Source organism: Cucumis melo, chromosome 1, assembly GCF_025177605.1.
Source record: "Cucumis melo cultivar AY chromosome 1, USDA_Cmelo_AY_1.0, whole genome shotgun sequence".
Taxonomy (NCBI): domain Eukaryota; kingdom Viridiplantae; phylum Streptophyta; class Magnoliopsida; order Cucurbitales; family Cucurbitaceae; genus Cucumis; species Cucumis melo.
In genome coordinates, this window is record NC_066857.1 from 32,672,638 (window position 1) to 32,689,080 (window position 16,443).

A 16,443-nucleotide genomic window follows, 5' to 3' on the forward strand; every position below is an offset into this window, starting at 1 on the left:
GGTTCCTAATAAATTTATGGATCTATTTATGAAAGAAATTCTATTTATAAGGGTTAGTTTAATTTGAGTTTTATTTTTCTAATATTTAATTTTAAAAATGATTCGTCGTTTTGAAAAAAGAAATAGTGTTTGACAATTACTCAAAATAGTTTTTAAGACATTTGTTTCAAAGTTTAATTTACAAGAAAATTTATCAAAAGAGTTTAAATAAAATTAACTTCTTTTTTTAAACACATTTTTTTCTCTAGTCAATCCATACAAGATTCTAAATTGCAATAATAACTTTACATGATAAGGTCTAAATCGTTATGATTGAATTGTCATATCTTAAAAGTATAGAAACTAAATTGTTTTAGGAGATTGAACGACAAGAAAATGATTTTTAATTTTATAATTTTTCTTGTGTACTATGAACAAGAAAAATTGAATGCTATAAACTTTGGAGAGACCGTTTAAATTTTTTCCTTTCAATTCAATAACATATATAATAGATTACAAAACAAGAATATTTTAGGAGAATTATTCTAAAAGCACTACAAGAAATCTGACTTTTAATGTCGGTTTTAAACCGACATTAAAGGACTTTAATGTCACTTGGCAACCGACATCTTTGCGAGCGTTATTAAAGGCCTTTAATGTCGGTTGGGTTTTAATGTCGGTTTAAAAACGACATTAAATGCCTCATTAATGTCAGTTTAAAAACGACATTAAAGGCCTCATTAATGTCGGTTTAAAAACGACATTAAAGGCCTTTAATGTCAGTTTTAAACCGAAGCCCTTTAATGTCGGTTGGACTTTAATGTCGGTTTAAAAACAACATTAAAGGCCTCTTTAATGTCAGTTTTAAAACGAACTTCTTTGCGAGCGTTATTAAAGGCCTTTAATGTTGGTTGGGCTTTAATGTCGGTTTAAAAACGACATTAAAGGCCTTTAATGTCAGTTTTCAACCGACATCTTTGATGGTGTTATTGAAGCCCTTTAATGTCGGTTGAACTCTGATGTCGGTTTAAAACCGACATTAAAGCCTAGTTTTTGGGTTCATTTTTACAAATTTATTTTTATTTAATTGTTACATTATTGTTCTATAGACCGACATTGGGTCAATGTAGATAAATATGTTTTTCACACGCCAACAAATCAATGAAATTCATATTATTTTAGAAACTATAATATTTGTCTTTTACATTTGAATACACAAAATAAAATCTTAATAGTATGTTTATATATACATTCTACAACAGTACATGAAAAAAGATCATAATAAAAGAATTAAATAATTTAAAATCCTAAACGCCTTCTCAGTCTTCAATTTTCAACGGTCGTCTGGCCATCTTTGCACAATCGCTTAGCTTTCAACCCGATATGACTTCAATTATCTACAAACAATATCCAAATAAACCATTTATATAGAATAACAAAGCTGTTTGAAAAGTTCTCAAGATTTTATTTCCACACCCCAATCCATATAACTCGCTTTAGTCTACCACATCCATCAGGCTTTCCTAATTTCTTCAATCTAATATTAGAAATATTCCATAGATGCAATCATATACAATCCTTTTTCCAAATAAAAAAAAAAAACATTTTATGTGGCAACCTATGAATTCTTGTAATTGATTAGCTCATAATATTGCCTGCCAACATTTTTTACCTAACATGATTATGAAAACCAATATCAATCTATAAATAAATAAGCAACATCAACACATGAAAAGTAAAGCAATCATATTTGTATACCTTGGGTGTGGAGAACCCTTGATTGGCTTTTGGCCATATTTCCTCCATTAATAATCAACATATCTGCTAGCTTGTTACCAATCGTGGGCACCTTAATCGACCGCTTCACTCTAGTGTTATTAAAGGCCTTTCCCTTTCCTACCATTGCATTTCATAACAAAAATATCAACACAAAATACACAAACAACCAACAATCTATTTGAAGCATCATTTAATCTTTAGAATTGCAGAAACAAATATGCATTCACACTAAACACTTTTAAGGAATTGTTCTCATTTACAAAAGAATTATAGAAACAAATATGTTTTTTTTTTTTTTTTTGTCAAAGAATAAACTGACCCACAAAAGTATCTCCCTCCCTTAGCAAAGAGTTACCATACATTCAACAAAACAACATAATGTAAAGGTGAAAACATAGCAAAAAATAATAATCATATCGAGTAACTAAGCAAAAGGAATAAGAAGCTCTCTAGAGATGCCTGCATAGAAAGATTAATACTCATCCTTATAAATACAAACTAAGAGTCTTTAATACTTATTAGTTATTTCTTAAATAGAAAACAAAAATAATAACATTGATTGATGAACTAGATTAAAACCTAAACTCATTCTATATGTGAGTGACTTGAACCAATTGAATACTAAAAGGTAAAAGGTAAAGGCTTTTAGACAAGAATAATCATACTATCTTATGAAAATTTGATTCTAATAATAATATCTTTTAAGGAAAAGAAATGTTGCAGAGGAGTCCAACATGATTCTAAAACCCTTAGTGGAATTAAGCTTTAACCATCATAAGGCATTAAAGAGGTTTTGGTTTGTTTGATAAACAATACCTAATCCTAAAGTATGCCTATTGTTATTAAGATCCAATGATTTTATCTTAATACCACATCAACGATGATCGTATGAGAGGCATACAATTGATTGCATTCCTTTCCACAGTTCCAGCTATTATTATGATTTTCACCATCATTGTTGTCTTCACCATTTGCTAAATTATGTTTACTATTATAAGTCACTAAATCAGCCAAAGTGAAACCATCATGTGCACAAATAAAGTCGATACTATTCCATGGTTTCCTTCCTCCTCCCTATAAAAATGTTGTTAGACATTAAACTCATTATGCACATTAGAAAACATTATAGTTCACAAAAGCACAATTGAATAAACAACAATTTCAATACATACCTGGTTCAATTATTTTGCAACTCGAGCGATGCTACAACGATTATATGCCTGTACAATTCAATAACAAGTAAAGAACTTGTGATGAGCTCTAATAAATGCTTCAAATTCAATGAAATATCTTGTTCAATAAGGGAGCAAACTTGAAGTATATTTCACAGAAATATTAAAATGACAGTTCAATAAAGAGAGCAAATGTCACTTGTCATCATTTATATTAAAAAGAAGTGAACTACATCACAACCTTGTTTTTCCAAACATCTACATGCAATTACTTGGTAACTAATATGCATGTTATTAGAGATATTCTATAACATGCTAAACATGCTCATATGCATGTTTAGAATAAAAGAGAGATATTCCATCGTAAGAGCAACTAATATATGCCTCTTTAGAAAGTTCATCATTGCTCAGAAGAGTTGGAAACAAAGTACACAAACACATGAATTCTTTAACAAATACTACTTGATAACGAATTGCATAATTATGCAAGTGTTATAAGAAGAAAGTGTTCTAACCTTTAAAACAAAAGTTACGTTTATGACTAAGCTCTGATTTGGAGATTAGGCAAGCTCATAGAACCAATTTAAAAAGTTCCTTAAGCATGTTAGACAACCTACAAGAAGTGGAAACGTGTAAAGTTGTGAATAATAATGAGCTTTGATCAAAACTTTAGAATGAACTTACCCACAACAAGCTTCTTCTTCTAAAGCTTATCAAACAAACAAACAAAAAATAAAAGCTAGAGAAATGAGGTACAAGATAAGCTTGAAAAATAGAAGAATGACTTGAAACTCTCTCTCTAAAACTTTTTTTCTTTTTTCTTTTTTTATTTCTCTCTCTTCAAAACTCTTGATTTTTGGCATTATGTACCCTTCCTTTCCTTTTTTTGTTCTTAACTTCTTTTTTTTTTTTTTTTTTTTGCTATAATCCATTTTCTTCCATCTCTTAGTACAATGAAGAAGCTGTTTGGAATGGGCTTTGAAATCTTCTTGTGCATTGCAAAACCTTAGACTTTGGAAGTGATGCAATCAAAAAGTACAGTCGTAAGCAGCCTTTTCAAATAAAAAATATTTTTAAAAAGAAAACATAAGTCCATGGCTGCTTCAACTCCAACATCCATACCAATATATAATATACTTGGTTCAAAAATTAATGAGATTACAATAAAGGCACTCAAAAATAGTCAGTTTTTCAGATAAAAAACCCAGAAGCAAGAAATATATGCATGAGAAAAAATAAAATAAGCATCCAAGGGTTGAAAATGATATCTACACTCACCACCAGTTGTTATAAGAAAAAACTAAATATACAAGAATGTAACTGATACTAGAAATAAAGTCTAAAAAGAAAGAAGAACAAACAAATAAATAGTTATTGACTCATTTTGATTTCTCAGCTTATAATGCCAATGGAATCAGTGTTTTTACCCTTTTGAGTTTGCCTTTCTCTATGTCTGTACGAGGATTCAGTAGCTCTTTCCCTTCAACAATCTGAAACGGTAAAATTTTCAGTCAGGATACTTGTAGCAGAACATTAGGATTAAACAACTTTTACCTTTTACCTTTTACCTTCAACAATCTCAACTCTTTTACCTTCTAAGTCGGTCTATCCAAGTCATGAATTGAACAACTTTACCATAATGATCAAATAAACAATGATTCAGATAGTAGAAATGAAAAGGGCAGTGATTAAATCCTGTTGAGAACATGATCTAATGCAGAAAAATCACCTCCACCATACAAGTCCCACAGGTTCCTCCACCAGCACAGTTCAACAGAAATCTCGACTGTAAAACAACATCAAAACCATAATACAGTAATCAAAACTAATTGAAACCCCAGGTTCCTCAACAAGTTAATGAACGGGAAAACTCACATAAGGTCCATACAAGTCAATATTAGAATCCAACATCATGTTTCTAAGCTTTTGCCCGCCACAAGCTCGACGAAAGTGTACATCTGGAGTTCCATCAAGAAGCAACACAGACTGAAAAGAAAAAAAAAAAATATATATATATATATATATATATATATATATATATATATATATATTAATGAACATTTTATCCAAAAAAAACAACAATTCATCATCCAAAAGAATGTAACTGATACTAGAAATAAATTCAAAAATACTTTAAAGATCTATTACAGATACCTATTGAACCTTTCGGATGACAGCTAATCGGCGCTCTTGCAACATATCTAGCCACAAGCAGACTAGATTTGAGCCTGTGAGACAGATGCGGACGTGCAACGGTGGTGGTGAGGGCTGGGCACAAACGTGGTTGAAGAAAAGGACTACAGACGGTGGTGGCAAGCACAAAGACGATCGAAGAAAGGGAAGAGTGACAACAGTGGAGGCAGGCACGGGATGGGCACGAAGGACGACTATGGTGGTGGCGGCGGCAACTGTTCAAAGAAGAAAGGGAACAGTGTGAGATGAGAATGAGAAGAGAAGAAGAAATTGGAAGGAAGAAATTGTGTGGGTCATTTAGAAAGAGTAAAGTAAGAGAGAGAAATAGTTAGTTTTTATTACAAATAAAAAAAATAAAAATAAAATTAAAAAGAATTTTTAATGTTGCTTTTCAAAAGGAGGATAAAGCTCCCTCTTTAATGTCCGTTTAAAACCGACATTAAACATCCGCTTTTTAAAAAAGCGACATTAAAGCTCATTTTCATTTTTTCCAACCGACATTAAAGACTAGATTTCTTCTAGTGAAGGTAAAACGGCTGAAACTATTTACAAAACATAGTAAATTTAAAATTTTATTAATATTATTGATATACGCTTATAGAAGTCAATAAGTTGTGTCTATCACAAATAGAATCACATATTTTACTATATTTTATAAATATTTTAGTTTATTTTGCTATGTTTGAAAATATTTCGTACAAATCAAAATAATTAGAAAAACTTATTACACTTGAGTTTACCTAAGATTTGGGGGAGGAGGATAAGGGTTCGTAAAAGAATCTCGTATATATAAAAAGGGGCATATATGTGTGTATGAAAGTGAGAAAAATCATAAAAGTAAAAATATATACACATTTTTATTAAGAAGGTCAATGAGAAGAAGAATAAAAATGTTGGGATTATTGTTAATATTGTCAGTAAGTTTAAGTGGAGAAGTGGTGTTGAGCAATGTGGTTGATGATAGATGCACAGCACCAATAGCGAGTGACAATGACGAGCTTCAATTTGAAATGAATTTAGGGTTCTTACTTTGTGAATACTTCGTGTGCAGTGCTACTGGTAACAGCAGTGATCAGTTTGATCCTTCTTTAGCAGCTGGAGGTCCACCTCCTGTTGGCTGTCAAAGAGGCAACTTCGATCCTCTTTACCGTCAGGCCATTGAGGAATTCGGATTAATCATGATTCGCCATCTGAAGTAAATTTTTTTTTTTTTTTTTTGTCTCTATTAACTCTAAAATGTTACACATTTAGTTATTCAAGTTTTGATAACTCAATATTTATGCTAGTTTAGTAATATTCCGTTTTGAGTTTTGTTTCAAATAGATTAAGTTGGAGATGTTTCTAACTTTTGTTTAGGGACACGGCAAAGGCGTTAAAGGGACGAGCTATTCCAAGGCCATTGTTGAATATAAGCAGAGAAGCAATAGGAAGTTTTGTCAATACAGCCTTTGGCCGCCAATTGACGCCTGCCTTCGACCCGTACGCGGCCCCCGACCAGCATGCCATCATTGCTCAGGTCACCACTTACACCGCTGCTCTGTTTCTAAACGGAGCAACCGCAAGGATTCTCGATCCTGACCTTCGCTTGGTAAAGTAACACCACCCGGCCCTTTCAATTCCTAAATAAATTTACTCTACGTTTGGATTCAATAAATTAAATGAATGTATTAAGTAATAAAATTTAAGCGAAAAACAAGATGCAAGAGATTTCAAACTTCATTTAAAATTTGTTTATGAATTGAAATCTCTTGAAATCATGCCGTTTCTAAGCAGTCGTTAATAATCAACAGAGAAATTTTGATTTTTTTTTAAACAAAAATTATGAGCATGTTTAAGATTAAAAACACATATATATATATATATATATATATATATATATATATTGAAGAGTAGAAGTAGCGTAATATTTTTCAAAATTTAAGAATTTTGAAATTCTCAAAGCCTCAAAGGCCGTCGACTAACGTCGTTGAGTGACTAAACTTTGTAACATAAAGCAACACTTGACTGTTATTGTAGCTGGCGGCAAGTCTTCTAGGCATAAGGGCTGGACAAAATGCTGTTTTCCGAGGTCGTCTATACTGAAGGTCAAACGCAACGGTGGTTCCTTATGAAATAACCTTGGCGGAGTTCACGAAAAAGACAGCAGAGTTGGTAAACAGGCAAGCAAAATGTGGCGTAAAAGATGAAGGAGTCATTGTTCCTCGGTCGCTCGGGGCAGAGAATCGAACAGAGAGCAACATTCTAGCTGTTGATGTTAATTCTCTTATGTATACGCGAACGCCACAGGAGGTGTTGCGCATAGTGGATGGATCTGGCAACGAAAGTGTTCCTGGTGGATCTTTTCCCAAAGGTGCTAATGGAAGGATTGCTGAACGTTTCAGGAGATCAAGAAACGACTAATAACGAACTCAAATTTACGATTATATATGAATAAAGTTAAAGTTTAAAGGGCTGATGATCCGGTGAATCAGTCCTAAACTATTAATACTATATGTAATCCAAAAAACTAAAGGAAAATTGTATTAGATGACAAAAAATTTAGAAAGAATAAGTCGACAGCAACTCTTTTTTTTCGCATAAATATGACGAATATGACAAATAATTAGATCTATCGAATAACTCTTCTGTCATAGAGCTATTTGCTTTTAAATTTGCTACTCTTGTAATTTAGAAAATGTAGTGACATAAGTCCTATTATCATAAATCTTTTTGCTATTTTTGCAAACGTCCTAAAAACAAATCCTTCAAATGTTTCTTTTAAAAAAACAAATTATATGAAACATTGAAGTTTTATTAATTACTAGTTTTTAATATTTAGAAATATATATGGTTAAGTTTTGAATAAAAAAATAATGGTGAAAATATATATATATATATATATATATATATATATATATATATATGATTAAGCTAGCTCCATAGATGGATTTTCCCACTAACACTTAATGGGACAAGTGTTTACATGTGATGTAAACAACAAGTCCACTAAGATTAAGTAGAATGAGAGGTGTTGATTTTTTGTGAAAATTTTTCATGCATTTTGCATGTAATTTTTATATAAAAATATGATTTGAACATTCTTTTGAGGCTTTTGAAAAATTGGAGAAATTATTCCAAAAATTTAACAAATTTTTCTTACCTCTCTCACTTAAACAAATTGTTGGTTCCTTTCTAAATTTTCCTTCACTTAACAGGTCATAAGGGTACGAAAATAAAATAAATAATTCGTACTACATTCAAATTTTCTGAAAAAATATACAATAGGTGAGTTGGGTGCATCTGAGCATCTCTACAAGGTGGACACTCTCATAGCACCCTCATCACTCCTACTTCATTAATAATAATAGAGTCAACTAGAATAATAGCAATTTTGAAGTTGTCATTTTGAAAAATAGCAAAACCTTTTTTTCAAAAATGGAAAAACGAAAAAGAAATACAATTAATAAGAATTTGTAAAAACCCAAAACATCTCTATATACATAGAATGCAAGTTACTTTCTTAAGCTAAAATAAATATGATTATACTTTAATAAATGTTGAAGCATAATTACAACTACATACTTGTCCAATCAAAATCAGAACAATAAATATCCATTTTCCATACCCGTTCCAGTAATCTCCATATTTCATTTTTGCTTTTCGATTTTCCATCTTCCATTTTACGATTCTCCATCTTCCTTCATCTCCATTTTTCTTTTTCGATCTCATCTTCTTTAAGCGGGCAACACTACAACAAGTTGGGGTATTCCTAATGCATTAAAGCGTCGGAGTATGCTTGAAATAAGTCAAAAACTGATTTCCAGACGTAGAAAGCGACGTCAAAAAGTGTGTCGGGAGAAATGCGTTGAAAGACTCTTTTCCGACATGCTACTAACACGGCGTCGAGAGTGGATGTCTTCTGACATCTCTGTTGCCGACATTGGCAAGATGTCAAAAAATGACATTTCCCGACGTCGTCCCGGCGCAACGTCGGAAACTGTGTTCTTAACACCATTCTAAATGCATCGGGAACGGCTTCCAATTATCGACGTATGTGCTGCATTAGAAAATATTTTTAAAATATTTTTTTTTATTTTTTTATTTTTTAAGGGGCATTTACAAAAATAGCAAAAAAAATTATGATAATAGGGCTCATGTCACTATATTTTTTAAATTGCAAAAGTAGTAAATTTAAAAGCAAATAACCCTCTGATAGCTTTTTGATAGCCCTCCTATAATCGTCTAATAGTTATCTGAACTATTTTTTTCTAAATTGTTTTGTCATTTGATGCAATTTCCTTTTTGTTAATTATTTTTTATTCAATCATATTATTCTTTTTCAATTCTAACTCGATTTAAATTGAATCAAATTATAGAAAATAAACAATAAATTAGTAAATAATGATATAAAATACCAAATCCAAAAAAAAATTCATGTTTACGAATTTTCCAAAAAGTACATAATATAGTAAATGTTCGGAAAAAATACATAGAAATTAAAAAACTACGTACGTCTCCTAACAAACCGCGTACGCCATATTACACCTAGTCAAGACCTACAATGATACAAAAGTAAGTTTATTAGATATGCATATCATTGAATAATGTAATGTAAAAAACTTACTAATGGAAAGATATATACATACCGCAAGGGATCATGATCCTCTCTGTGCCCGACTCATTTCTTCTATAAGCTTCTGTATTTGTTCCATTTGTGAAGTCAACATCTCCGATGTATTTCTCTATTCTTCAATCATGTGTTTAGTTTCATCAAGCTCGACTCATTGCTGCTTAATCATGTCCTGTTGCAATTCGTACTCCCTGGGTTGCGGAAATGTGGTTGAAGAACTACTAGCACTGGCTGTCTTGCGGGACTTGGGCTTAGGTCCCCAACCAAGACCTTTTGAGTAGCATGGTTGTCTACTCAAAACGGTCTCACATATCTCGTCCCTAGAGAGTGGCTGAAAACCCTAGGTAAGCTGGGACTGGAGTTCCAGCATTTGATTTTGCAACAAATTTCGTAATTAAGTTAGTAAGACACAAATAAAACTACATAATAAGACAGAAGTATTGCTTGAACTTACATGTGTATCCTTAGCGACCTGCGAAACAAACGTGTCATCTAGTACGTGTGTTTGCTTGAATAACTCCACACAACCGCGACTGGTTGATCTTGTTGCTCAGCGAGCTCGTGCTGCCGTTGTAGAAACGACTTGGATCCGCTGCTATGATTGTAAGGCTGCTTTTGTCTAGCAGCCTTGTTCGTCTGTGATTGCTTCTACATGAAAATTAAACAATTGTTTATGTTTTATACATACAAAAAGTTGAATGAAATAATCATTACAATATATAAGTTTCACCTGAAATGCACGGCTCATATAGTGATCGCAGAGAAAGTGTCAATCTTCCATACGTTCCACCAATATGTGTGATGGGTTGGTATGTGCCTATTCAGGGTGGTTGTATTTTTATTAACAATTAAATAACAATCAGTATCAAATAATAATGAAACAATAATCAGACAACAATCAAATAAAAACTCTTATCATTGGCATTTATATGGTAATCGGTAGACAATCGGATATAATCAATAATCGGTGGATAATCAGATATAACCAGTAATAAGTGAATAATAGATATAATCACATACACTACAAGAGACGGGGGTACTCCCGACGCACAAAAACGTCGAAGAAAGTGAAAAAACGTCAGGAAAGAATATGTCGATATTTTTCACGGCGTCAGAAACAATGTCGGGAGAAATGAGTCAGGAGAGGCATTCCCGACGTCGTACCAACACAGCGTCGGGAATGCCTCTTCCAATGCCATGACATGTGTCGGCCAAAGTGGCGTCGGGAGTTCCTCTCCCGATGGACCTTATGCCAAGGTCCAAACAAGACAAGGAAGATGTTATTGTCACGAGTGATATTACCAAACCGACCAAACAAGACAAGGAAGATGATAGCAAATTTATCGAACACCTTGAAGAATGGGATAGCAAAAATCATCAGATTATCACCTGGCTTAGTAACACATCAATTCCTGCTATCCATACACAATTTGATGCTTTTGAAAATGCTAAGGAGTTATGGGATTTTCTGTCTACACGATTTAAGTCCGTTGGATTAGCGCATTTCTATCAGTTGCACAATAACCTTGTTAATCTTAATCAAGAAGCTGGTCAATCAGTCAATGAGTATCTAGTCGTGCTTCAACCTATCTGGACTCAACTTGATCAAGCTAAAATCAGTCAAGATCATCTTCGTCTTATTAAAGTCCTTATGGGTTTTCGTTCAGAATATGAATCTGTTAGGGCTGCCTTGTTACACCGCAGTCCCTTGCCCTTATTGGATGCTGCTATCCAAGAAATATTATTTGAAGAAAAACGTCTTGGCATCAATCTCACTAAACATTTTGATGTTGTTCTTGCCAGCACTTATTCACCACCTGGAGCATCAAGCACATTTTGTAAAAGTTGTAAGCTCACTGGTCATAAATTTATTGATTGTCCTAAAATAGAATGCAGGTACTGCCATAAACCAGGTCGTATTCTGGATAATTGTCTCATAAAACCACCTCGACCTCGAAGCTATTCTACAAGAGCAAAGAACTTCACTAAACCCAGGAACTCCTCTGTTGTTGTGCTACTTCAGATAATCCTACCACCCCACCCCCCCCCCCCCCCAATTTCATATAAGTGATCTCTAAAGTTTGCTAAATCAGTTAATTTCATCATCTTCCTCTGCACTTGTCGTCTCACCAGGTAATCGATGGCTTCTTGACTTTGCCTGTTGTAATCATATGACATCTAATTATTCTCTTATGAACACTTCTAGTCCTGCTAAGTCTTTACCTCCCATTTATGCTGCTGACGGCAATTGTATGAATATCACCCACATTGGCACCATTAATGCTCCCAGTTTGAATCTTTCACATACTTATTGTGTCCCAAACTTAAACTTTAATCTAGTATCTGTTGGTCAATTGTGCGACCTTGGCTTAACTGTCTCTTTTTCTCCCAATGGTTGTCAGGTTCAGGATCCGCAGACGGGACAGACGATTGGGATGGGTCGCAAAGTGGGAAGATTGTTTGAGTTCCTATCACTTCAGGTCCTCCTCCTTCCTCCATCTTTGCCCCTGTCACTGACTCTGATACATATCAGTAGCATCTTCGTCTTGGTCATGCCTCTCCAGAAAAATTGTGTCATTTAATTTCTATTAACCATTTAAACAGTACTACCAAGTTTATCCCTTTTAATTGTTTAAATTGCAAACTTGCTAAGCAACCTGCTTTGTCTTTTTCTACATCCACTTTTATATCTGATAAACCTTTTAATTTAATCCATTCTGACATTTGGGGCCCTGCCCCTACCTCCATTGTCCATGGTTATTGCTATTATGTTTTATTTATTGATGATTTCTCTCGATTTACATGGATTTACTTTCTCAAACACCGCTCTGAATTATCTTGCACTTATATTGAGTTTGCTAATATGATTCGCACCCAATTCTCTTGTCCCATCAAAACCCTTCGCACCGACAATGCCTTGGATATAAATACTCCACTCTTCTATCTTTTCTCTCCAACAGGGCACTCTTGTTCAGCGCTCTTGCACTCACACTTCTCAACAAAATGGACGTGCTGAGCGCAAACATCGTCATATTCTTGATTCAGTACGTCCCTTCCTTCTTTCTGCCTCATGCCCTGAGAAATTTTGGAGTGAAGCAGCTCTTACATCCGTCTATACTATCAATCGTCTTCCTTCCTCCGTTCTTCAGAACATCTCTCCATTCGAAAGACTATATGGTACTCCTCCCAACTATTCTAATCTTAAAACCTTCGGTTGTGCTTGCTTTGTTCTCCTACATCCTCATGAACACATTAAACTTGAATCACGTGCCCTCCTCTGTTGTTTTCTTGGCTATGGCACAGAACATAAAGGTTTTTGTTGTTGGGATCCCCTTTCCAATAGACTTCGTATATCTCGCCATGTCACATTTTGGGAGCACACTATGTTCTCTCGTTTGTCCTCCTTCCACGCCTCCTTCTCTAGTCCTCAACCTCTCTTCACTAACATATCATTGACCTTTTTCCTCTCTCTAAGTCCCCTCTTGGTAATGAGCTTGCTCAATTTGTACCTACTTCGACAACCTCGGACCAGTCGTCCATCTCTGATGGTAGTTCTGAACCTACTCCAGACACCCCTCCTCATCGTTCTACTCGAGTAAGGGAACCTCCTATTCATCTCCAAGATTATCACTGTTTTTCCACTATCGTTTCCCTTGTTGAACCTACCTCTTATCAAGAGGCTAGTACTGACCCTTTATGGCAGAAAGCGATGAATGATGAATTACAGGCTCTTGAAAAGACGCACACTTTAAACTATGTTGACTTACCTCCTGGTAAAAGACCCATTGGCTGTAAGTGGATCTACAAAATCAAGACTCACTGTAATGGTACTATTGAGCGTTATAAGACTCGTCTTGTAGCAAAAGAGTATTCCCAAGAATATGGTATTGACTATGAAGAAACATTTGCTTCTATGGCTCGGATGACGTCTGTTCACAGTTTATTAGCTGTTGCTGCTGTCAAGCAGTGGCCTCTTCTTCAGATGGATGTCAAAAATGCTTTTCTTAATGGGACTCTTTCTGAAGAAGCCTATATGAAGCCACCTCCTAGTACTTTTTCTTCTCCTCACAAGGTGTGTCTCTTGCGTCGCGCACTATATGGCCTCAAACAGGCTCCACGAGCTTGGTTTGCCACATTTAGCTCTACCATCACTCAATTTGGTTTTACTTCTAGTCCTCATGACACTGCGCTCTTTACTCGCCACACACTCTAGGGTATTGTTCTTCTTTTCTCTATGTTGATGACATGATTATCACTAGTAATGATCCACAGGCCATATCCGATCTCCAACATTACCTTGGTCAACATTTTGAAATGAAAGACCTTGGATCTCTCAACTACTTTCTTGGCCTTGAAGTCTCTCGATGCTCGGACGGGTATTTATTGTCCCAAGCTAAATATGCCTCTGATCTTTTAGCTCGCTCAGGAATCACTAACTCTAACACAGCTTCAACGCCGTTAGATCCCAATGTTCATCTAACACCTTATGATGGTGTTCCTCATGAAGATGTCAGTCTGTATCGGCAACTCGTTGGCAGTCTCATCTATCTAACAGTGACTCGCCCAGACATTGTATATGTTGGTCACATTGTTAGCCAATTTATGGCTGCTCCTTGAACCATCCATTTTATTGTCGTACTGCGTATCCTTCGCTATATCAAGGGGACTTTAGGGCATGGACTTCAGTTTTCTTCTCAATCCTCTCTCGTATTATCTGGCTATTCTGATGCAGATTGGACTGGGGATCCCACTGATCGGCGTTCTACAACAGGCTACTGCTTCTACTTAGGCGATTCTCTCATTTCTTGGCGTAGTAAGAAACAAAGTGTTGTCTCTCATTCTAGTACTGAATCAGAATATCGTGCTTTTGCTGATACTACCGCCGAACTTTTATGGCTTCGTTGACTTCTTGCTGATATGGGTGTTCCCCAGCAAGGCCCCACTCTCCTTCATTGTGATAATCGTAGTGCCATCCAAATTGCCCACAATGATGGTTTCCATGAGCGTACAAAGCACATCGAAAATTATTGTCACTTCATTCGTCATCATCTCTTGAGTAACATACTTCTTTTGCAACCTGTCTCCACCACTGAGCAACCAGCTGATATCTTCACCAAAGCCTTACCATCTACTCGCTTCAATCAATTGCGTACCAAACTCAAGCTGACAGCTACTCTACCACCTTGAGTTTGAGGGAGGATATTAATGTATATATATTCTATTGTAATTAAGAAGATATTATCTTGAAGATATTATCTTATTTTGTATTATTTGTTGTCTTTCTTATCTCATAGGAACGTGTATTTATCTCCCATTTTCCTTGATGTAAAGACACAAGAGAAAATATTCAATAAAATAACTTTACAGTTTACATATATATCGATAATATATCGTTTCATGAATATCGAGCAGCTCAACCCAAGTGTGGACGTACTGTCCAATTATCATTGATGTATATATACATATAAATATATAACAAAAATATCTTAAACATGCATGTATTATTTTCTTCTCTCTCTTTTTCAACATGGTACTCTTTTCTAAGTTTCTAACTATTCTCAGTTTTGAGTTTTATTTTCAACCCAAAATTTCATTTTGATCAAAAGAAATACATTGAATTAATATATGGAAAGTTTGTATATTAAATGATATGAGTATATATGGTTGAGTTTAAACTATAGTTTTAGTTAAGAATCAATTTTAAGTGTGGGGTACTTACTTTTATTACGTTTTCTTGTTTGAGAGTAAAAAGAGGTACGGTGTTAATGGTGGTAAGAGTCTTCAGAAGATTCTTATTGTAATTATAACATTTTTTCACATAACCGAGTTTATTAGTTTCTTTTATGTCTATGTAATTTCTATAACATTAGTGTGTGCATATAAATTCTTTTATGTCTCTTATTTTTATTGTACTTTGTAGTCAAAAGGTGAAAAAGTATATATACACACCTCATCTTTTAGTACCAACTCAAGCATAATTCAATAAACAAGATATGATCATTTGTAATAAATTTTATCTTTAAATGATTTTTTTATCGAGAACGTAGATAATTCGGATGATGCATGTGTGCATTCTTCCTTTCTTTTTCTTTTTCTCTTTTATCAACTTGTTATATATATAAAAAAAAATTCAATGGAAAGGCTAAAATGAGTTTCAATAATGCAAAATTTAAAGAGTAAATTAATAGGGTATTCAAAAGTTGAAGAATGATGAAGATTGAGATGTAATCGTATAAGTAATTATTTCGTACTTAATTAAATAATTAATTATAATTGAATACTAAATCAATTTGAAAAATCATAATTATGAAAGATGGTTCGTCCTTAAACTAACAATTCCTATTTCAAACCTCTACTTAGTTAATTTTGGTTTGGCGTGATGAATGATCAAAATCTTATTAATTAATTTATTATTAATTGTTGTTGTCGTTATTTCTTTTCTTAAAAAAAAAGTAATTTAAAAGAATGGATTTTTCTAATATAAAAATAGTATTCACGTTCCATAAAATAAAATCATTAAATTATAAAATTTATTATATTTGATTTTTCTATAAAATATAAGTAAAAAAATTAATTGTGTTTGATATTAAATAAATAGATGGGTTTTTTATTACTCTTAAAAAACCCAACTTTTATTGTATTTATAATTAAATAACTAATTTACTATGTCAAATGTTTAAATCAACTTTATTTAATCCCAATTATTTATAG

At 33.7% G+C, this 16,443-nt stretch overlaps 2 protein-coding genes and 2 long non-coding RNA genes across 4 annotated transcripts; 2 read left to right on the top strand and 2 right to left on the bottom strand.

The window, feature by feature from the left end:
* Positions 1 to 1,824: 1,824 nt before the first annotated feature.
* Positions 1,825 to 3,538, bottom strand: LOC127150169 (uncharacterized). The gene is made up of 3 exons (XR_007822202.1): positions 3,446 to 3,538; positions 2,931 to 2,978; positions 1,825 to 1,875 (listed from the first exon to the last, which is right to left on the bottom strand). It is a non-coding gene; the product is annotated as an uncharacterized LOC127150169 (long non-coding RNA).
* Positions 3,539 to 4,355: 817 nt separating this feature from the next.
* On the bottom strand, positions 4,356 to 4,921 carry LOC127150170 (uncharacterized). Its single transcript, XR_007822203.1, has 3 exons — positions 4,806 to 4,921; positions 4,660 to 4,716; positions 4,356 to 4,420 (listed from the first exon to the last, which is right to left on the bottom strand). It is a non-coding gene; the product is annotated as an uncharacterized LOC127150170 (long non-coding RNA).
* Positions 4,922 to 6,013: 1,092 nt separating this feature from the next.
* Positions 6,014 to 7,525, top strand: LOC103492894 (desiccation-related protein PCC13-62-like). The gene is made up of 3 exons (XM_051082654.1): positions 6,014 to 6,318; positions 6,480 to 6,711; positions 7,140 to 7,525. The coding sequence occupies exons 1-3, from the start codon at positions 6,014 to 6,016 to the stop codon at positions 7,203 to 7,205; spliced, it is 603 nt and encodes a 200-aa protein (XP_050938611.1). The 3' UTR covers positions 7,206 to 7,525.
* Positions 7,526 to 10,972: 3,447 nt separating this feature from the next.
* Positions 10,973 to 14,349, top strand: LOC127148571 (uncharacterized). The gene is made up of 5 exons (XM_051082655.1): positions 10,973 to 11,628; positions 11,939 to 12,212; positions 12,693 to 12,776; positions 13,208 to 13,804; positions 14,005 to 14,349. The coding sequence occupies exons 1-5, from the start codon at positions 10,973 to 10,975 to the stop codon at positions 14,347 to 14,349; spliced, it is 1,956 nt and encodes a 651-aa protein (XP_050938612.1).
* Positions 14,350 to 16,443: the final 2,094 nt, after the last annotated feature.

Excerpts from the sequence above, each read along its gene's own strand:
- LOC127148571 (XM_051082655.1), top strand. The coding sequence starts at position 10,973 with ATGGACCTTATGCCAAGGTCCAAACAAGACAAGGAAGATGTTATTGTC. Across the intron at positions 11,629-11,938 it reads TGTCCTAAAATAGAATGCAG|TCCTGCTAAGTCTTTACCTC; the intron begins GTACTGCCATAA and ends GAACACTTCTAG. Across the intron at positions 12,213-12,692 it reads TTGAGTTCCTATCACTTCAG|GGCACTCTTGTTCAGCGCTC; the intron begins GTCCTCCTCCTT and ends TCTCTCCAACAG.
- LOC103492894 (XM_051082654.1), top strand. The coding sequence starts at position 6,014 with ATGTTGGGATTATTGTTAATATTGTCAGTAAGTTTAAGTGGAGAAGTG. Across the intron at positions 6,319-6,479 it reads ATCATGATTCGCCATCTGAA|GGACACGGCAAAGGCGTTAA; the intron begins GTAAATTTTTTT and ends ACTTTTGTTTAG. Across the intron at positions 6,712-7,139 it reads TCGATCCTGACCTTCGCTTG|CTGGCGGCAAGTCTTCTAGG; the intron begins GTAAAGTAACAC and ends CTGTTATTGTAG.